Consider the following 22,086-nt stretch of genomic DNA (forward strand, 5'->3'; position numbering starts at 1 on the left):
AAGATTTCTGGTCTTTTTAAAAATGTAAACACAGTTCCACCACATATGAAAATAAGATCCTATGTCCTTTTTGCATCTCCAGCATGTTGGCGACCTGCCTTTATACATTTTAGCGAGTTTTAAAGGGGTGTGGTGCCATCTGTATAGCATCTTCATAGTGTTTTCCCTAAGGTTGTAGCATGTTGTGAATTTAATATCTGTCCTCCACAATCTTTCCCATTGTTCCATGTAGATATTATATCCAAGGTCCTGTGCCCACCTTACCATTACTACTTTAACTTGTTCGTTTTTTACTTCCCATTCTAATAAACCGTCATAAATTTGTGAAATGTGTTTTCCTTTATTGTGAGTTAAGTCTTCTTAGAATTTGGGTGTTTCTTTTGCAAGACCTTCTTATCTGTACACAATCTTTGGTTTAACTGAAAATATTGGGGCCAATCTGACAGATGGCTTTTGATTTCATCATATTTCTTCAAAGTTGGCTCATCTTTATCCAGTTCTAGTAACAATCGGTACGTGGGCCACTTCCTTTCATATTCCTCCTTTTAACTGCTATGGCTTCTGTGGGTGAGGTCCACAATGGTATCTTTGGCTCCAGTAATTCTTTGTATTTAATCCAGATCTTATAAAGTGATTTTATTATCACATGGCTCAAAAGCCCCTTGTGGACATTCACATTTTCATATATTATCTACACGGTGTTTCACGTTATTTGTAAAACTACTCCACACTAAACTTGTTTTTTCTTTCAATTTTTCCAAGATTTCCACACACACCCCACCCCGGAAAGAAACGGGGAGGAAACATTCCCCCCCCCCCCCGTGGCTTCAGAATTGCTGGAAATTTTACATCTCTATCACCATCACCATTATTCGTATTAATTAGTCACTTTGCTCACAAAAGCGATTCAAGGTGACTTAGAACACTGCATAAACATCAATACCACTTACAACCATCAAACTGATGGGAACGTATGAAACACATCTGTACGAATACAGTGGTACCTCTACTTATGAATAACTCTACTTACAAATGTTTCTACTTACGAATGGAGCTCCGTCCGCCATCTTAGATGCAGTTTAGATAGGATTTTTTTCTACTTACAAATTTTTAGATAGGGCTGCTTCTACTTACGAATTTTTTCTCCCTATGGGATTCGACTTACAAATTTTTCCGACTTACAAATGTGCATTCGGAACACATTAAATTCGTAAGTAGAGGTACCACTGTACACAAGGAAACTGCCTCGCTAGAAGAGCCCACAAGTACTTAAAAGCCCCTCAGGTTGACTGTCATCATAACCCTAGGTGAAATGGGAACCTAAAATAGATAAAGATGGCGCCTGGCGAGTCTCCCTGGGGAGAGGATTCCACAAGCACCACTTGAGCCACCACTTTGGGCCTCAGATGACTCTTGCAAGGTCTGGGTGCAAGTCCATGGAGCAATATATACCAAATGAAAGAGGCCTCCATAGCCTACTTTTGGAACTCCCAGCCACTTTAGATGAACTCTCTGAAAAATAACAGTTAGAATGGACTCTGATATCTGTGTATCCTCCTTTATCTTGTGATTTCATATATAAACATCTGTCTATCGGATAAAATCAATAAAAAATTATCTATGTCTTGACTTCCGGTTCTGGCCGCGGATCGCGATCGGGCAAAAAAGCGGAGCTCTGCAGCTCCGATCTAAAAAGCTGGGTGAAAGGGGGGTTCGCAAGGCTGAGCGACCCCCAGAAAAGGTCGGGGAGGCGATCCCCTTCTGAGAAGTCGGCTGTTCCCTAAAGGTTCTCCCGGAAACCTTCGTGAAAAGCTGAAGGAGGGGGAGAAGCTGGGCGCTGCGACGGAGAACGTATTCAATACAGCCCGCGAAGCCGAAACCCGACGCGTTCATAGACGGTAAAGCTCCTTTTAATTAAACCCTTTTAAAACAACAACCCCGGGCGTTAAAAAGTAAAAGGAAGTAAAGAAGCGCCGAGGAGTCCCCCCCACTAATTTGGACTTTAAAGCCGGAAGATAAAGATAAGGGATAAGTGGGGAGAGGGAAGGATTATATAAGGACAGTAGCACATTGCAAAAGCCGCCGTCAGGGGCAACCTAAGCAGTGCTTATGCTGGGGAATTAAAATAAAGAAAATAAAACAGAGGAACCATCTAAACTCCGACTCGGGGGAGTCTGCATACAATATCAAAGAGCCCGATGAATCAACAAGAAATAAAAATCCGTGCTAAAGGAGGAAAGATAAATCTAACTTTTTAACAGACACTACGTGGAGAGAAATTTTCTCAACAAAGGGTACATTTACACCCACAGTGAAGGCTAGGAAAATTAAGATGAAGTGAAAATAAAATGGCGACGGCGTTTTAATCAAATTAAGGACTAAGCAGGCGAGGCTACAAAGAAGCCAGAAGTGACGATAGGGTAAAACAAAGAGTCCAAAGAGGTCCTAGGAAACAGTGAAAGAGTAACCAGGATAGTAACACAGTGACACCAAGTGGATACAAAGATAACAAATGCTCTAAGAACATTGTTTAATAGAAAGCAAGTAAAGAGTGACACCCTCTGGACAAACAAGAAATTGCACATCAATAGCTAAAATGGACAAACAAAAGAAATTAAACCTAGGAAATGGGCAACAGAGAAGAACATCAAATGCAGATCATGAACTGGACCTCAAATAATTAATTTTAAGCCTTAAATCTGATATAGGAGAGATAAAGCAATACTTTAAAAATGATATAGGAAAAATCAAACAAGACCTCTCAGAGATAAAAAAAGAAATGAATGAAAGAATTAAAAGCATAGAGGGCAAGGTGGAGAACATGGAAGAGAAGATGACTACATGTGAAACAGACAGACAAGAAATAAAAGAGCAATTATACAATACCAAAGAAAAAACGGATAAGGCAATGGAATTAATTCAAGAATTACAGAATAAGAACTTGGCATTAGAAACAGCATTGAAAAACATGGCAAAGGAAAAGAGAGAGGGGGAAAAAGAAACCGATAAAATGAAGAAAGATATAGAAGAACAACAAGCTGCATTAGAAGCATCACAGGATGCCCTCGCAATGATGCAGATGAAAATGAGAGAGAAGATCCTGAGGTTCCGGAATATACCAGAGACTGCAAATGAAGATATAGAGAAGAGAATAATAAGCGCACTAGCAGAATGGACAGAACTGGATGAACAGGAGATTGAAACAAACATAGAGGAAGTTTTCAGAGTTAATTCTAAAAAGGCCAAAGCCAACAACTGGCCAGGGGACTGCCTGGTAACTTTCACATCGATGTGGTTAAGAAATAAGGTCATAAAACTCAAAGGAAAAAAGAAATTGATAATGGAAGAGACGGAAATCATCGTCCTGAAAGAAATTCCACCACGGCTGGTACACAAAAGGAAAAAATACCAATTCCTAGCGAAGCCATTGAAAGCGAAAAAAATCTTTTTTAAATGGGAATATCCAGAGGGGATGGCGTTCTCCTTTAAAGTTAGATGGAGAAGGTTTGACAACCCAGATTCAGCGGATAGATTTTTCAGGACTTATTCAAATGAACTGGGCGGATCAAAACCAAAACTCGGACTGGACTCAAATAAAGAAGAAGATCTAGATGACCCAAGTAAAGATGAACAAGAAGACGAGGGAGAAGATGGAGAGAACGAGGAAGAAGGGGAAACGAAAGAATGACTATCGAATTGATAATAAAATTTAAGCATAGAGACACTGTAACCTAAATAATAGTTATCAGAATCACCCATTTGAAATAATAAGCGAAGAATCACTTCTTATGAAATGTATTGAATAAGATAAATTCCTTGATCCTGCTTAGTCCAATTGAATGATTCTAGAGCCAATTGTAATCACCTTGCCTTTTTCCTTCGGTCTTATTTCCCTCCCTATTCTCTCTTCTTTTCTTTACCCTTTTTCTCTCTCTCTCTCTCTCTTTTTTCCTCTTCTCTTTCTTCCCCCCCCCTTTTTTTCTTCGCAAAGTGACAAGTAACGATTAATAAATATGAATTTTAGAGTGATTTCATGGAATGTGAATGGTTTAAATAATAAAAAAAAGGAATAAAGTGGAACATATATTAAAGAAGAAAAAGTGGGACATCATATGTCTCCAGGAGACACACATAAATAAAAAGCATATGAGAGTTTTGAAAAATGAAAAATTAGGAAAAGAATTTATAGCAGCTGACAAGAAGAAAAAAAGAGGAGTTGTAATCTATATTAAAAATAAATGGAACCCAGAGATGATATGGTCAGATAGAGAAGGTAGAACGGTAATAGTAAGAACGATGATTGAAGGAGAACATTGGTATTGGGTGGGTATTTATGCACCCAATGGGAGCAAGATGGCATACTTGAAAAAACTAGAGAGTTACCTGATGAATTATATGGGACAAAAAATAATAATAATTGGCGACTTGAACGGAGTCATTGATCCAGAAATAGACAGAAATAGTGTAAAGAAAGGCACAAAGAAGACAAAATTACCAAAAAAAATTACAGAGATAATGGGAAATCTAAATCTAATAGATGCATGGAGGTTTAAAAACCCGTTAAAAAAAGAATATACGCATATATCTGCTTGACACCATTCAGCGAGCAGAATAGATTCAATATGGACTCCGAAAGAATTATCAATGAGGATTCAAAAAATTGAAATAGGACCAAATACCCTATCAGACTACAATCCGGTTACCATGATATTAAAAAATGACCAGAAAGATAGATATTGGAGGTTAAATGTTTTTTTATTAAATAATGATAATATTGCACACGAAGCAGTAGAGAAATTAAAGGAATATTTCAAATTCAACAATAATAGCGGAGTGGACCCTCTAGTTGTCTGGGATGCAGCAAAGGCGGTAATGCGGGGTTATTTTATAGCACAAGGGGCCAAAATTACTAAATCTAGAGAACAAAATAAAGAAAAACTTTTGCAGGAGATAAAGAAAAAGCAAAATCTTCTATATAAAAAGTATAATAAAATGTTGGAACAAGAAGTCAAAATATTGAGAACGCAATTTGAGAATTTAATGGAACAAGAAATGGAACGGCAATTGCAATATTGGAAATATAAAAATTTTGAATGGGCCAATAAACATGGCAAATTATTAACTTGGCAAATAAAAAAAAGAAGAAATGAAAAAATAATAAATAGAATTAAATCGGAAGGAAATTACATATATAAAACTGAGGAAATCTCAAAAATCTTTCAAAAATATTATGAAATTCTATATCAAAAAGAAGAAATTTCCCCTCAACAAATTGATGATTTTTTAAATAAATATAAATTACCAAAGATTTCAAAAGAAAAATTGAGTCAATTAAATAATGAAATAACAATTCCGGAAATAATAAGCGTAATCAAAGATATGAAAAAAGGAAAGGCCAAGGCCCAGATGGGCTACCAATAGAATTCTACAAGGAATTACAAGAAGCATTATTAAATCCGTTAAAAGATCTAATGAATTTAATTCTCCAAAGAGGCAGCATTCCCCAATCGTGGAAAGAAGCACAGATAATATTAATACCAAAGCCACAAGCAGACACAGATATACCAGGCAACTACAGACCAATCTCACTCCTAAATAGTGATTACAAAATTTTTACTAAAATTATAGCTAAAAGATTAAATAATATTCTTGAAGAAATTTTTCACAAAGACCAGGTAGGGTTCATGAAGGGAAGATATGCCAAAGATAATATAAGGACAGTGGTAAATATCTTGGAGTGTTTAGAGGACAGAAGAGACAAAAGAGCAGCCCTTCTTTCCATTGATGCGGAAAAAGCCTTTGACAGGGTTTCATGGCTTTTTATGATAAAAACATTAGAAAGTTTAAATTTAGGGGGGGGGAATGGAAAACGCAATTAAAGCAATATATAATACTCAAGAAGCCAGAATATCTATAAACGGCAAATTAACAAATAAATTTAATATTACGAGGGGCACCAGACAGGGATGCCCCCTATCTCCAATTCTTTTTATAATCACTTTAGAAATCCTATTAAAAAATATAAGAGAAGAAGAGAAAATTAAAGGAATTATAATTGGAAGGAAAAAATTTAAAGTAAAAGCGTTTGCCGATGATGTAATAGTAACTACTGAAGACCCTGTCGAGGGCATCCCCGCAACAATGGAAAAAATAAGAGAATATGGTGATCTAGCAGGCCTCAAAATAAACCTCGAAAAATCAAAATTGTTAGTGAAAAATCTGGAGGAGAACGAAAAAATAGAACTTCAAGAAAAAACTGGATTAAAAATAGTAAAAAAAATAAAATACCTGGGCATCCAAACAACTGTAAAAGGGATTGATCTAATACAAGAAAATTATAAGGAGACTTGGAAAGTAATTAAACAAAAACTAGAGGTATGGAATAAGTTGAAACTGTCTATACTGGGGAGAATCTCAGTAATCAAAATGTGTGTGATCTCAAGGATGAACTACTTGTTTCAAAATTTACCTATATTAGGGGACCAGAAAAAAATATTCAAAGATTGGAAAAAGGATATCGCCAAATTTGTTTGGAATGGAAAGAAACCCAGAGTAAGATATAAAATCATGGTAGATCTTAGACGGAGAGGTGGGTACGGCTTACCAGATCTAGAGAGCTACCATGACGCGGCAGCGATATGGTGGATTAAGGAATGGATTCAACTTAAGGACACTGACCTACTAGATCTGGAGGGTCAAGGGCTGGGGTTCGGCTGGCATCATTATATGTTAAAGGATAAAATAGATAAAAGGAACATTTTCATGTACAATATTATTCGAAAATCGTTATATTCAACATGGCAGAAATATAGAAGATATTTCGAACCCAATACACCCTGGTGGATTTCACCATTAGAGGTAGTTGCGGTGAGAAGGAGGAATATGGAACCAAAATGGCCAACATATAAAGAGTTATTAATCCAAAAAGAGGGGAATTGGCAGTTAAAGGAATATTTGGAAATAAAGGGATTATTAAATACTTGGCTAGAATATTTTCAAATTAACCAAAGGTTACAAATTGATAAAAAAAATAGGATTTAATAAAGAACCATCCAAATTGGAAGAAATATTATTGGTAAATAAAGATAAATTTATATCAAACTTATATCAAATCATTTTAAAAAGGAAAACAGAGGAGGAAATGACTAAAGAATATATGATAAAATGGAGTCAAGATATAGGACAATCAATAACAATGAAGGATTGGGAAAGTCTTTGGAAAAGAGATCTCAATTTCACACCAAACTATGATTTGAGAGAAAATATATTAAAAATGCAAAGCAGATGGTACATAACACCAATTAAAATGGCCAGATTTTACCCGGGATCAAGTAACATCTGCTGGAAATGCAACCAAGAAGTGGGAACTAACATACATATGTGGTGGAACTGTAAGACAATCAGGGTGTATTGGGAATCGATTTATAGAGAACTAGTAGAATTCAGCCCGTTTAAAAACGGGCGCTAGAACGCTGCTGTCATGCAGCGCCGGCATGGGACGGAGTTTCGGAGGTCTCCGAAGCCCCGTCTCATGCGGGAGGTGCGCGGCGAGGCGGCGGGGGGGGGAGAGAAGCACTTCTCCCCCCCCGCCGCGCACCTGCCGCATGAGACGGGGCTTCAGAGACCTTCTCCGAAGCCCCGTCCCATGTCGGCGCTGTGTGCCGAGGCGGCGGGGGGGGGAGGAGCGCTTCTCCCCCCCGCCTCGCCGGGCACCTCCCGCATGAGACGGGGCTTCGGAGAAGGTCTCCGAAGCCCCGTCCCATGTCGGCGCTGCGTGGTGAGGCGGCGGGGGGGAGGAGCGCTTCTCCCCCCCGCCGCCTCGCCGCGCACCTCCCGCATGAGACGGGGCTTCGGAGAAGGTCTCCGAAGCCCCGTCCCATGTCGGCGCTGCGCGCCGAGGCAGCGGGGGGGGAGGAGCGCTTCTCCTCCCCCCCCCGCCACCTCGCCGCGCACGCCAAACCAGTCCCCGAGCCGAAGTGCGGCGCGGCGGGTGCTTTTCGCTGTTTGCCTCCCCCTTCGCTCCGGGAAGGCAAACGGCGAAAAGCCCCCGCCGCGCCGCACTTCGGCTCGGGGACTGGCTTGGCGGCGGCGGGAAAAAGGGGAGGAATTCCTCCCCTTCTTCCCGCCGCCACCAAGCCAAAACCGGCTTCCCTCGGCGCCCGCTGCCGCTTCGGCCGAGGAAGCGCCGTCCCATGCCGGAGGTGCGCGGCAAGGCTGCCGGGGGGAGCGCTTCTTTCCCCCGCCGCCTCGCCGCGCACCTCCAGCATGAGACTGGGCTTCGGAGCGGCGGTTGGCGGAGTGGCGGTTGGCCGTTGTCCCTCCGTCCAATCCCCGTGTCTCTGGGGTACATGCGCAGTACCCCAGGGACACACGGGACAACTGGACGCAGGGACAACATGGACATTATTATATAGGATTAAAGAAAATGTTGAAGTATTCTTTTAAGAAATGTCCGAAATTATTCCTTTTGGGGATGATGCCCAACAACATCAAGCCCAGTGACAGATGCTGCGTCAGTTATGCGACAGCGGCCGCGAGAATGTTAATCGCAAAAAACTGGAAAACCGCAAGTTGCGGTGAGAAGGAGGAATATGGAACCAAAATGGCCAACATATAAAGAGTTATTAATCCAAAAAGAGGGGAATTGGCAGTTAAAGGAATATTTGGAAATAAAGGGATTATTAAATACTTGGCTAGAATATTTTCAAATTAACCAAAGGTTACAAATTGATAAAAAAAATAGGATTTAATAAAGAACCATCCAAATTGGAAGAAATATTATTGGTAAATAAAGATAAATTTATATCAAACTTATATCAAATCATTTTAAAAAGGAAAACAGAGGAGGAAATGACTAAATAATATATGATAAAATGGAGTCAAGATATAGGACAATCAATAACAATGAAGGATTGGGAAAGTCTTTGGAAAAGAGATCTCAATTTCACACCAAACTATGATTTGAGAGAAAATATATTAAAAATGCAAAGCAGATGGTACATAACACCAATTAAAATGGCCAGATTTTACCCGGGATCAAGTAACATCTGCTAGAAATGCAACCAAGAAGTGGGAACTAACATACATATGTGGTGGAACTGTAAGACAATCAGGGTGTATTGGGAATCGATTTATAGAGAACTAGTAGAATTCAGCCCGTTTAAAAACGGGCGCTAGAACGCTGCTGTCATGCAGCGCCGGCATGGGACGGAGTTTCGGAGGTCTCCGAAGCCCCGTCTCATGCGGGAGGTGCGCGGCGAGGCGGCGGGGGGGGGGAGAGAAGCACTTCCCCCCCCCCCCGCCGCGCACCTGCCGCATGAGACGGGGCTTCAGAGACCTTCTCCGAAGCCCCGTCCCATGTCGGCGCTGTGTGCCGAGGCGGCGGGGGGGGAGGAGCGCTTCTCCCCCCCGCCTCGCCGGGCACCTCCCGCATGAGACGGGGCTTCGGAGAAGGTCTCCGAAGCCCCGTCCCATGTCGGCGCTGCGTGGTGAGGCGGCGGGGGGGAGGAGCGCTTCTCCCCCCCGCCGCCTCGCCCAACACCTCCCGCATGAGACGGGGCTTCGGAGAAGGTCTCTGAAGCCCCGTCCCATGTCGGCGCTGCATGGTGAGGCGGCGGGGGGGGGAGGAGCGCTTCTCCCCCCCCGCCGCCTCGCCGCACACCTCTTGCATGAGACGGGGCTTCGGAGAAGGTCTCCGAAGCCCCGTCCCATGCCGGCGCTGCGTGCCGAGGCGGCGGGGGGGAGGAGCGCTTCTCCCCCCCCGCCGCCTCGCCGGGCACCTCCCGCATGAGACGGGGCTTCGGAGAAGGTCTCCGAAGCCCCGTCCCATGTTGGCGCTGCGTGGTGAGGCGGCGGGGGGGAGGAGCGCTTCTCCCCCCCCGCCGCCTCGCCGCGCACCTCCCGCATGAGACGGGGCTTCGGAGAAGGTCTCCGAAGCCCCGTCCCATGTCGGCGCTGCGCGCCGAGGCGGCGGGGGGGAGGAGCGCTTCTCCTCCCCCCCCCGCCACCTCGCCGCGCACGCCAAGCCAGTCCCCGAGCCGAAGTGCGGCGCGGCGGGTGCTTTTCGCTGTTTGCCTCCCCCTTCGCTCCGGGAAGGCAAACGGCGAAAAGCCCCCGCCGCGCCGCACTTCGGCTCGGGGACTGGCTTGGCGGCGGCGGGAAAAAGGGGAGGAATTCCTCCCCTTCTTCCCGCCGCCACCAAGCCAAAACCGGCTTCCCTCGGCGCCCGCTGCCGCTTCGGCCGAGGAAGCGCCGTCCCATGCCGGAGGTGCGCGGCAAGGCTGCCGGGGGGAGCGCTTCTTTCCCCCGCCGCCTCGCCGCGCACCTCCAGCATGAGACTGGGCTTCGGAGCGGCGGTTGGCGGAGTGGCGGTTGGCCGTTGTCCCTCCGTCCAATCCCCGTGTCTCTGGGGTACATGCGCAGTACCCCAGGGACACACGGGACAACTGGACGCAGGGACAACATGGACATTATTATATAGGATTAAAGAAAATGTTGAAGTATTCTTTTAAGAAATGTCCGAAATTATTCCTTTTGGGGATGATGCCCAACAACATCAAGCCCAGTGACAGATGCTGCGTCAGTTATGCGACAGCGGCCGCGAGAATGTTAATCGCAAAAAACTGGAAAACCGCAAGTGCCCCCAGCAAAGAAGAATGGCAAGGAAAATTACTCAATTATTACAATTTGGCAATAAAACATGATGAAATCAGTAGTAAAAAAAAATAAAGAATCAAAAAGCAATTGGAAACCATTTCTAAATTATTTACAAAAAAAGTTAGAAATCCCATACAATTTTTTAGATATTTAAAGGGCTCCTCAACAATTAAATTTGGCAAAAAAGGATACAAAAAAGTTTATAAGAAATTATGTAGCATTATAAAATTGAAGAGTAAGGTATGCAGAACAATCAAAAGGAATAAGGGGACGAGTTTAGACATGGTTGTGAAGTCAATGGTTGGGTCAGGGGGGGGAGGGATTCAAGGGGATATTAATGGGTGAGAACGGAATAAGAACAATGTACTCATTATAGATGTATTACTCATTTTATTGTACCGATTGTATCAATTGTACATAATAAAGTTTTGTATTAATTAAAAAAAAAATTATCTATGTCTTGACTATACTGGCTGCAGCTGATGAGAGAGCCACATGTTCCCCATGCCTGAACCTTGAGAGGTCAAACGTGCAGCGAGGGGAGGAACACTTGGAAAGGACTCAGTTTGATCCGAAATAGCCGATCCAAACTCAAGATTCTGTAAGGTATTGGGCAGGGTATAAATAATAAATTATTATTATTATTATTATTATTATTATTGAAGGAAGACATCTTTTTACAGCCGCTGGACCTCACTTCTCAGCTGATTTCACAAAATAAGTGCATCTTTAATTTTTTTCTAATTCTGATTTCAGCCAGGATCTTTGAAACGTTTGCAGTCCCTCCCCTTTTAATTTATAACTATGGGAACCCCTTTAAAAGCCGCCTTGACTCTTAGGATAAGACGGGATATAAATAAATATACTACTAAAGGTGAGGATAAAGCTGCTCTTGAACTCGGATCGTGCTTGGAGCACCTGCGGAGGAGTGGGGGGAGAATCCTGTACTGGGGGCGCCGCTGGCCTCATCCTGCAGGGCTTCTCCCTCCTGCTTCACAGCCATAGACCAGCCGGACGCCTCTCCTCCCTCTCTGCCGCGCGGCTCCGAAGCGGTTAACAGAGGCGCCAGAGCTTCGATTCCTGGAGCGGAAGGGAAGACTGGCGAGAGAGGAGGAGCTTCCGCTTCCTGTTCCGCTTCCCCGGGGAGTTGCTGGGCGTAGCGGCGGCTGTCCACCCTTGAGGCGGGTAACTGGGGGGAGTCGGCCGATCCAGGGGCGGAATTGGGGGGCAGGAGAGAGGGAGGGGCACGCCGGAAGGAAGAGGCGCAAAAGGGATGGAGCCGCGTCCCTCCTGGGGGGAACTAAGAGCTGACAGGGAAATGTCGTCTTCTCCTGGGAGGGGAAGAGGGACGCCCAAGCGACGCTGCTCGCTGGCCTTCACCGTCCTCTGGCCTCATCCTGCGGCCTTTTCTCACGCTCCTCTCTCCAGAGAAACCAGAAGTATCGCCCAGTAAAGGCCGCATGGGAGGAAATGGGGAGGAATGGCATGGAGTAAACAGGGAGTCAGGAGAGTCTCCTGCCAGCCAGGGATGAGCAAGAGGAATTATTATTATGGTTTTGTTCATTCATACCCCGCCCATTTAGATGGGTTTCCCCAGCCACTCTGGGCGATTCTCAAGAAAATATTAAAAACACAATAAAACATCAGACATTAAAAACTTCCCTAAACGGAGCTGCCTTCAGATGTCTTCTGAAAGTCGGATAGTTGTTTATTTCTTTGACATCTGGTGGGAGGGCGTTCCACAGGGCAGGCACCACTGCCTGGAAGGCCCTCTGCCTCATTCCCTGTAATTTGGCTTCTCGCAGCGATGGAACTGCCAGAAGGCCCTTGCGCTGGAGCTCAGTGTCCGGGCAGAATTATAGAGATGGAGACCCTCCTTCAGGTATAATGGACGGGAGCCGTTTAGGGTTTTAAATGTCAGCACCAACACTTGGAATTGTGCTCAGAAATGTACTGGGAGCCAATGTAGGCCTTTCAGGTCTTAGGTGGTCTTCACGGCCGCTCCCAGTTACCAGTCTAGCTGCTGCATTCTGGATTAGTTCTAGTTTCCAAGTCACCTAGAGTGCAGAAGGAGCTGCAGACAAATTGCAGGAGATGATGCTCCTCCGTTAAGTCTCTGTCTTTTTTTGTATCAAAGGCCATACGTCCACTGAAAATTAAACCATGAGAAAAACTTAAAAAACAGCACAAACTGCTCCTCTGCAAAATGTATGTACTGAAAATATATCATTAAAAAAGGAGGGCCCCATAGGATATAACTGGCCATCTGATTGAAAAGGTCTCCCAAGTGGAACAGTAATCGAATGGTCGCTAGAACACAACTAAAATTCACAAACCAATTTAGAAACCAGTATGCTTAAAGCCATCATTGAAAAAATCATCCCTCTCCACTTCCATTTTTGCCTGCTGGGCAGCATGTTTGGTATTTACACACCTGACAAAGGGAAGGAAGGAGGGAGTGTGGGGTGGGACATAACACTCATTTTTTCCAGTCTTAAATTTAGTTATCCAGATTTTCACATATTATTAACAAGCAAACACTGAAGGTAAAATCTCCAGTTGCCCCATCTATCATCGGAGTGGGAGCGGGGGGGGGGGGGATGGTTTCCACACCTTGCCTTGGAAAGTCTTTAAGGAGGGCATTTATTTTGTCCTTCCAGGGATCAGTGAGCTTTGAGGAGGTGTCCTTGCATTTCACTGAGGACAACTGCACCCTACAGAGAGCTCTGTACAAGGAAGTCATGGTGGAGGTTCATGAGATGGTGACCTCTCAGGGTAAGGATCCTTTTCGCCTTCATTAATAGTTATGATAGGTATGGAATCCTCAGTGGCTCGGAGTGCCTTCCATCAGCTCGCTAAAGGACGTCGCAGTGCCTGTATTTCTCCCAAGTTAAATATTCTTGCTTCTCTGCTACAATTAGCCAGTGATGGCTTCTGGGTTGCGTCCCTGAAATGCAGTATTGTATTGCCTCTCTTTGCATCTCAGTTGGAGAGGGCACTGTGCGAAGGGCCTCAGATGATGAATGCAGGCTCTAGGTGGATTCATGAGAAGCAGTCATTGAGCTGCATAGGTCAAAATCAGCACCTTGAGTTGAAGACAGTCACCCAGAAAAGGTTCCATATGCTCAGAGCATCTTGTACCAGTCAGAAATCTGTAGTTTCTGAACCATCTTCTAAAGCAGCCTGAAGTATAATGCATTGTGGCAATCTAGTGTGGAGAATGGTGGGGAAAGCATACTAAAACAATCTTTCTGTGGGAGATCCGCATTTGTGGGGTACTTAATTATTCCTCTTAGGAGAGAGAGATACAGCTAAATTGTTGTTATAGTTATTGGTTTCTATTGATGTATTGGTTTGTTTGTTGCATATAGGATATACATGTTTTTTAATGTTTGGTGTTTGGTTGCATTTTTAAATATGTTGTAAATATATATAAATACTGTTGTTATTCATTTTTGTGGTCTTTTATTTTACTTTAAAATATGTAAACATACAACAACAAAAAATTCAAGATCCAAATATTGAGAATACTCTGACATCCCCCCATCCCTTCCATGTGTCCTAGTAATAGCTGTTCGACAGTGGAATTTGCTGCCAAGAAGTGTGGTGGAGTCTCCTTCTTTGGAGGTCTTTAAGCAGAGGCTTGACAGCCATATGTCAATAATGCTTTGATGGTGTTTCCTCCTTGGCAGGGGGTTGGACTGGATGGCCCTTGTGGTCTCTTCCAACTCTATGATTCTATGATTCTCTGCAAGGAGGGAAGGTTTTCCCAGTCCCTGGCCAGCAGGGGGAGGGACTTGGAGCTGCTTACTTTGAAATCCGGGAGTTTTAAGGGATATGAAAAATCCGTGGCAGCACTGGGAACGGCTTGGAAATAAGGGGGTTTCCCGTGAAAAACGGGATACTTGGCAGCTATGGTAATACAGTGGTATCTCTACTTACAAATGATTCTACTTACGAACGGAGCTCCATCCACCATCTTGGATGCAGTTCAGATAGAATATTTCTACTTACGAATTTTTAGATAGGGTTGCTTCAACTTACGAATTGTTTCTCCCAATGCATTCCTATGGGATTCGACTTACAATTTTTTTCGATTTACAAATGTGCATTCGGAACACATTAAATTCGTAAGTAGAGGTACCACTGTACAATAGGGTGGGTCATAAAAAACTTTTTTTGGAAAATGTTTCCTCCCTTGATCTCATATCAGGCGTATGTACAACTGTGAGTATGTTAATTCACAAATGCCCTGGGGTATGAATCCCTCCCGAATTTCCCAGGTCTGAGGTTGCATACATCCTGGACTAACAGACTAATTACAATTAATTGCTCTTTTACAACCCAGGACCCAAGTTACCCCAGCTGTAGTGAATTTAACTTTTAGCACTATACTTCCATCTTAGGACCCAGATAGCATCTTCTTTCTTCCAGGCGGGGCAATAAATCACATCAAAGCAATTAGGGAAAACCAAGAGGGGAACGTTTCTCTTTAAAGGAGAACCAACACACATTCCATTCTCTACATAGCAGGATTCTACACACACACACACACACCCCATTAAGCTACGCAGGGCAAGAACCAAGGTTTAATCCTTCCCCAAAGTTCCCCTCGCACTACATCAACCTTTATTTTTTATTTTATTTTTTCCATCAGGAGATGTTTGGGGAATCCTGGATGAGGAGGAACCATCAGAAGTCTGGCCAGAAAGAGCTGAGGGGCAAGAGAAGGAAAGGAAATTGGGGATTCAAGATGGAGACAACAAACAAGAGGAGAGAGAAACAGTGAAGCCAAGGGATAAACACAGTGCTTCTCAAGTAGATGAAAATCCGATTAACAGAGTGGGGGGGAAACATGAATGTACTATGTGTGGAAAAAGATTCCGTAGACGCTCAAATCTTACTATACATAAAAGAGTACACTCAGGTGAAAAACCTTACAAATGCATGGAGTGTGGAAAGAGCTTCAGTCGCAAAAGCAACCTTACTACACATCAGATAACTCATACAGGGGAGAAACCTTATAAATGCATCGAGTGTGGAAAGAGCTTCAGTTGCAGCAGGTCCCTTAACATGCACCATAGTATTCACACTGGGGAGAAGCCATATAAGTGCTTTGAGTGTGGAAAGAGCTTCAGTTGCAGCAGGACCCTTAACATGCACCATAGTATTCACACAGGGGGAAAGCCATTTAAGTGCTTTGAGTGTGGAAAGAGCTTCCGTTACAGCAACTCCCTTAACTTGCATCATAGAATTCACACAGGGGAAAAGCCATATAAGTGCATCGAGTGTGGCGAAAGCTTCAGGTGCAGTGCTCACCTTAAAAGACATCAGACACCTCCTACAGGGAACAAACCGCATGAATGCCTGGAGTGTGGAAAGAGGTATGGTCAAAGTAGCCACCTTACTGTGCATCGAAGAATTCATACAGGGGAGAAACCGTATAAGTGCATTGAGTGTGGAAAGAGCTTCAATTACAGAAGCAGCTTTACTAGACATCAGATAACTCATACAGGGGAGAAACCTTATAAATGCTGGGAGTGTGGAAAGAGTTTCTGTGACAGTGGGACCCTTACTAAACATCAAAGAATTCACACAGGGGGGAAACCATTTAAATGCATGGAGTGTGGAAAGAGCTTCAGTCAGAGTGCCTCCCTTAATGTGCATCAAAGAACTCATACAGGGGAGAAACCGTATCAATGTTTGGAATGTGGAAAAAGCTTCAGTGACTCTAGCACCTTTCATGCACATAAGAGAATTCACACAGGGGACAAACCATATAAATGTTTGGAGTGTGGAAAGAGCTACCGCCGCAGTAGCCACCTTTCTCGACACCGGATAACTCATTCAGGGGACTAACTGTATGAAAGTTGATGTGTGGAAAGAGCTTCAGTTCCAGTAGTTTCTTTACTGTGCATGAAAGAACTCGTACAGGGGAGAAACCATATACTGTACATTTTTGCAGTGTGGAAAATTGCTTCAGTTGCAACAGCTGTCTAGTGATAAGTCGCCAGTAGCCAGGTGCAAAATGTGCCTGGCATCTGGCTAATTTCAAACACTGCCGCACATTGGTATTTAATTAAAATAAGACATGAACTTGAGAATTTTCTTTCTGATTTACCAATCTGTTCGTTTTATCAAGCATTTGTGGCTTTCCCCCCCCCCCCAGACTATGCGCTCAGAATATTTCAAGCAGGCATCCCCAAACTGCGGCCCTCCAGATGTTTTGGCCTACAACTCCCATGATCCCTAGCTAAGAGGACAAGTGGCCAGGGATGATGGGAATTGTAGTCCAAAACATCTGGAGGGCCGAAGTTTGGGGATGCCTGATTTAGAGGGACGCTATAAAAAATTCTTGCAGAACCAGAACGACATCTTTGTGTATGCCGTAACTAAGCAGTAGATCTCTACCAATATGCTTTCTCTATTTTGAACCAAGTTTATCTTTGATTTGTAAGCATAGCTGCCAAGTTTTCCCCTTTCTCGCGAGGAAGCCTATTCAGCATAAGGGAAAATCCCTTTAAAAAAGGGATAACTTGGCAGCTATGTTTGTAAGATACCTGATGCGGATAATCAACTGCCCAGGAGGACTCCACTGCTGTGAGTGCCTGCAGGTCCTGTCCCTGCCTCTCACCACCTGGCCAGGGCGGGGCCTGAAAGGCCTCATAAGGACAGCTGACGCTGCTGCTGTTGCTGCCCATGAGGACTCAGAACAGCACAGAGTTCTTTTTAAAATGTTTTGAAATTTTATTTTTTTACCTTTTAAAATTCTTTCTGTCGGGGGTGGGGTGGATGTTTAGTTGGGTTTGGGAATTTGTTTAATTTTGGTATGTTTGTAACGTTTACTGTTTTTTGTTTTCATTGCTTAAATTTTTTAAAATAGGTTTTATTTTGTTCTTATTTTGTTTAATTTCCAAGCAAAGGGTCTGCTGGTTTCTTTTTAAGGTTTCCAGACTCAAAAGAGAGCAGGGCAATTAAAGGCACAGAAGTCCTGTCCACTATTGAGTCTTGCAACCCTATTCTTAAGGGGAGGCTGGGGCAGGTTCCACAGAGGGGGGATGCACTGGGACAACCAATCTCAGTGATAACGGGTAGGAGGAGGAGTTATGCTAAGACCAGACCATGTCATTACTGAGGAGGCAGGTTTAGTCATTGTTTGAGGACTATCCCTGCCTCCGGGTCTGGTCTTGACCGGATGGATACTGGAATCAGCAAGGGATACCCACACGACCTGAAGGTACTGCTGTGAAATGCCAGGTCAATGATTCATAAGATCACTGCCATCCACGACTTAATCGTGGATGGAGGACTTGACCTGGCATGTGTAACAGAGACTTGGTTGGATGAAGCAGGTGTGCCTGTCCTTACCGCTGCTTGTCCATCAGGTTTCTCTTACACACAGCAGCCCAGGCCTTGTGGGCGGGGAGGGGGGGGGGTTGCAGTGATTTTTAGGAAGTCATTAGTTTACACTGGGCATCCTATTGGGAAGACCCAGTTCTCTGATTGCATGTTCTGGAAGTTGGCCAATAGGGGCAGTACAAGATTCCTTTTGGTGTACCAACCTCCCCGCTGCACCAAGGATTCCCTGCCCGAGCTGCTTCAGGTCGTGGCGGATGTTCTCCTGGAGACTCCTAGTTTGGTTGTCCTAGGGCAGGCATGTCAAACCTGCGGCCCTCCAGATGTTTTGGCCTACAACTCCCATGATCCCTAGCTAGCAGGACCAGTGGTTGGGGAAGATGGGAATTGTAGTCCAAAACATCTAGAGGGCCGCAGGTTTGACATGCCTGCCCTAGGGGATTTTAATATCCATGCCGACCTGACCTTACAAGGGGCTGCTCGGGACTTTGTGGAAAGCATGGCCTCCATGGGGCTGTCCCTGAATAAGTCTGGCCCAACTCATAGCCACGGACATGCCTTAGACCTGGTGTTCACCTCTATGGATGTTGGTGATCTGACAGTAAAATTGAAACAAAAGAACTGCCATGGTCAGATCCCTTCCTGGTACAACTGGACTTCTCCGCAACTCTTCCCCTCTACAGGGAAGTGGGACCGATTCGGATGGTCAACCCCCGCCACTTAATGGATCCAAATGGTTTCCAGAGAGTGGTTGTTGTTGTTTAGTCGTTTAGTCGTGTCCGATTCTTCGTGACCCCATGGACCAGAGAGCACGCCAGGCACTCCTGTCTTCCACTACCTCCTGCAGTTTGGTCAAACTCATGTTCGTAGCTTCGAGAACACTGTCCAACCATCTCGTCCTCTGTCGTCCTCTTCTCCTTGTTCCCTCCATCTTTCCCAACACCAGGGTCTTTTCCAGGGAGTCTTCTCTTCTCATGAGGTGGCCAAAGTATTGGAGCCTCAGCTTCAGGATCTGTCCTTCCAGTGAGCACTCAGGGCTGATTTCCTTCAGAATGGATAGGTTTGATCTTCTTGCAGTCCATGGGACTCTCAAGAGTCTCCTCCAGCACCATAATTCAAAAGCATCAATTCTTCGGCAATCGGCCTTCTTGATGGTCCAGCTCTCACTTCCATACATCACTACTGGGAAAACCATAGCTTTAACTATATGGACCTTTGCCGGTAAGGTGGTCTCTGCTTTTTAAGATGCAAGTGGTAGGGGATGCTTTATCCCATGTTGATGGCCTTTCAGCTTCTGTTGGCTCGCTGGAATGTGGAGTTAACCAGGGCTATTGAGTGTTTGGAAGTTGGAGGATGGATTGCCGCTAACAGATTGAGGTTGAATCCTGACAAGACAGAAGAACTGTTTTGGGGAACTGGAGGCAGGCAGGTGTGGAGGACTCCCTGGTCCTGAATGGGGTAACTCTGCCCCTGAAGGACCAGGTGCGTGGCCTGGGAGTCATTTTGGACTCGCAGCTGCCCATGGAGGTGCAGGTTAATTCTGTGTCCAGGGCAGCTATTTACCAGGTCCATCTGGTATGCAGGCTGAGACCCTATCTGCCCACGGACTGTTGCCAGAGTGGTGCATGCTCTAGTTATCTCTCGCTTGGACTACTGCAATGCGCTCTATGTGGAGCTACCTTTGAAAGTAACCCAGAAACTACAACTAATCCAGAATGCAGCAGCTAGACTGGTGACTGGGAGCAGCCGCCGAGACCACATAACACCGATCTTGAAAGACCTACATTGGCTCCCAGTATGTTTCTGAGCACAATTCAAATAGTTGGTGCTGGCTGACCTTTAAAGCCCTTAAATGGCCTCGGTCCAGTATACCTGAAGGAGCGTCTCCACCTCCATCGCTCTGCCCGGACACTCTGGTACAGCGCCGAGGGCCTTCTGGCAGTTCCCTCACTGCAAGAAGCCAAGTTACAGGGAACCAGGCAGAGGGCCTTCTCGGTAGAGGCACCCGCCCTTTGGAACACCCTCCCACCAGATGTCAAAGAGAAAAACACACCCTTCTTTCATCTGTGGAGAAATGAGAAAATGAAATATAGAAAGTCATTCTCTGGGCACACAGGGGATGCTTTTCCCCTAGAAATTTTCCACCATGAACCTAAGTTTTATTTCCTGGACGGTTCCAGAAGTTTGGAAAGAAATCCACAAGAAGCAGCCTTACACCTTTCAGTCCAACTAGGTTAGAATTACTTAGGCAACTAGCAAGTATCAAGGAGGCGGAGAAATGTGGGCCGGAAAATTTCACCTATGTAAGGCCACACGAGAGAGAGTCTGCCAGGAGAAGAGAAAACGTTCTTCTGCTGCCCGAAAATGTCTCAGAAAGTCAGTGTAACCCTCGGTGGCAGGAGAACAGCCTCCCCGAGCAGGAGCAGTCGGATCCATTCCATGTGCAGGAGGCTACAAGGAGCTCTGCCATGTCCACTGGGAAAATTGGTTGGGGGACCAGTCCCCCCCCCCATTTCTCCCCATATCCGTTTTTGAGAAGTCCATGAGAAAAATGACAAAAAGGAAGAGGAAGAAGAAATGGAAAATGATAGCAGTAGTTTAGAAAATGAGATAGAATAAACTGCATGTACAGTGGTACCTCGACTTACGAATATGATCCGTTCCACGGTCATCTTCGTAAGTTGAAGTCTTTGGTAGTCGAAGTGCAGCTATGGCGCATGCGGGAAGCGCGATTTTGTACTTCTGTACATGCGCCGACCCCGCGCGCACCACACTGCGCAGGTGCAGAACGTGTGCACCGGGAGGACTTCTGGAGGCTTCGAATTCGGAAGTCGAATTCTTCAGAAGTCGAGGCCTTCGGATGTCGAGGTATGACTGTATATGTTGTGTTTTCTGTTTCTTTTCTTTTTTTAAAGCACTACTCAAAAGGTAGACCTATGGAGCTTAAATATTGAGGTGGCTTTGCCCCGGCTGTCCTTAAGTAGAGATGGAAAGGCCTGGGGAAAAACCGGAAAAATTGGAGGAAAAGGGGTTTTTGTTTTCCCCATAGCCGTTTTTTTTAGAAATCCATGGGGAAAATGACAAAGAGGAAGAGGAAGGAAAAAATGATAGCAGTAGTTTAGAAAATGAGATAAACCTTAACTTTATTTGCTGTTGGTGTGTCTGGTACGCAGGCTGAGTCCCTACCTGCCTGCGGACAGTCTCACCAGAGTGGTGCATGCTCTAGTTATCGCCCGCTTGGACTACTGCAATGCGCTCTACGTGGGGCTACCTTTGAAGGTGACCCAGAAACTACAACTAACCCAGAATGCGGCAGCTAGACTGGTGACTGGGAGCGGCCGCCGAGACCACATAACACCGGTCCTGAAAGACCTACATTGGCTCCCAGTACGTTTCTGAGCACAATTCAAAGTGTTGGTGTTGACCTTTACAGCCCTAAATGGCCTCGGTCCAGTATACCTGAAGGAGCGTCTCCACCCCCATCGTTCTGCCTGGACACTGAGGTCCAGCGCTGAGGGTCTTCTGGCGGTTCCCTCGCTACGAGAAGCCAAGTTACAGGGAACCAGGCAGAGGGCCTTCTCGGTAGTGGCACCCACCCTGTGGAACGCCCTCCCACCAGAGGTCAAAGAGAACAACAATTACCAGACCTTTAGAAGGCATCTCAAGGCAGCCCTGTTTAGGGAAGCTTTTAATGTTTGATTTCTGTATTTTAATGTTTTGTTGGAAGCCACCCAGAGTGGCTGGGGGAACCCGGCCAGATGGGCGGGGTATAAATAATATATTATTATTATTATTATTATTATTATTATTATTATTATTATTATTATTATTAATGTACTGAGCTGCATCATAGAACAATAGGATCCAGAATGCAGCAGTCTGATTGGTCCGCCGGAGCCACCCAATCCAGCTATAGGCGGAAGTGAATCAGCAACCTGATTGGCCTGCTGGAGCAGCCAATCAGGCTCCTGGATGAAGTGAGTCGGCAACCTGATTGGCCTGCAGGAGCAGCCAATCAGGCTCCTGGATGAAGTGAATCTGCAACCTGATTGGCTTACAGGTGCAGCTCTGAAG

The 22,086-nt window shown here is 44.9% G+C and overlaps 1 protein-coding gene across 1 annotated transcript in view; it reads left to right on the forward strand.

Annotated features, from left to right (window-relative positions):
- LOC118080233 (zinc finger protein 665-like) overlaps positions 1–21,049 on the forward strand; it is a 33,524-nt gene extending 12,475 nt beyond the window's left edge. The window contains exons 4-6 of the mRNA XM_060270920.1: positions 11,662–11,841; positions 13,317–13,431; positions 15,314–21,049. Of these exons, the coding sequence (XP_060126903.1) occupies positions 11,662–11,841; positions 13,317–13,431; positions 15,314–16,515 (1,497 nt within the window). The 3' untranslated portion in view covers positions 16,516–21,049. The remainder of the gene's footprint in view (positions 1–11,661; positions 11,842–13,316; positions 13,432–15,313) is intronic.
- Positions 21,050–22,086: the final 1,037 nt, after the last annotated feature.

The sequence above is a fragment of the Zootoca vivipara genome, chromosome 2 (genome assembly GCF_963506605.1).
Source record: "Zootoca vivipara chromosome 2, rZooViv1.1, whole genome shotgun sequence".
Taxonomy (NCBI): Eukaryota; Metazoa; Chordata; class Lepidosauria; order Squamata; family Lacertidae; genus Zootoca; species Zootoca vivipara.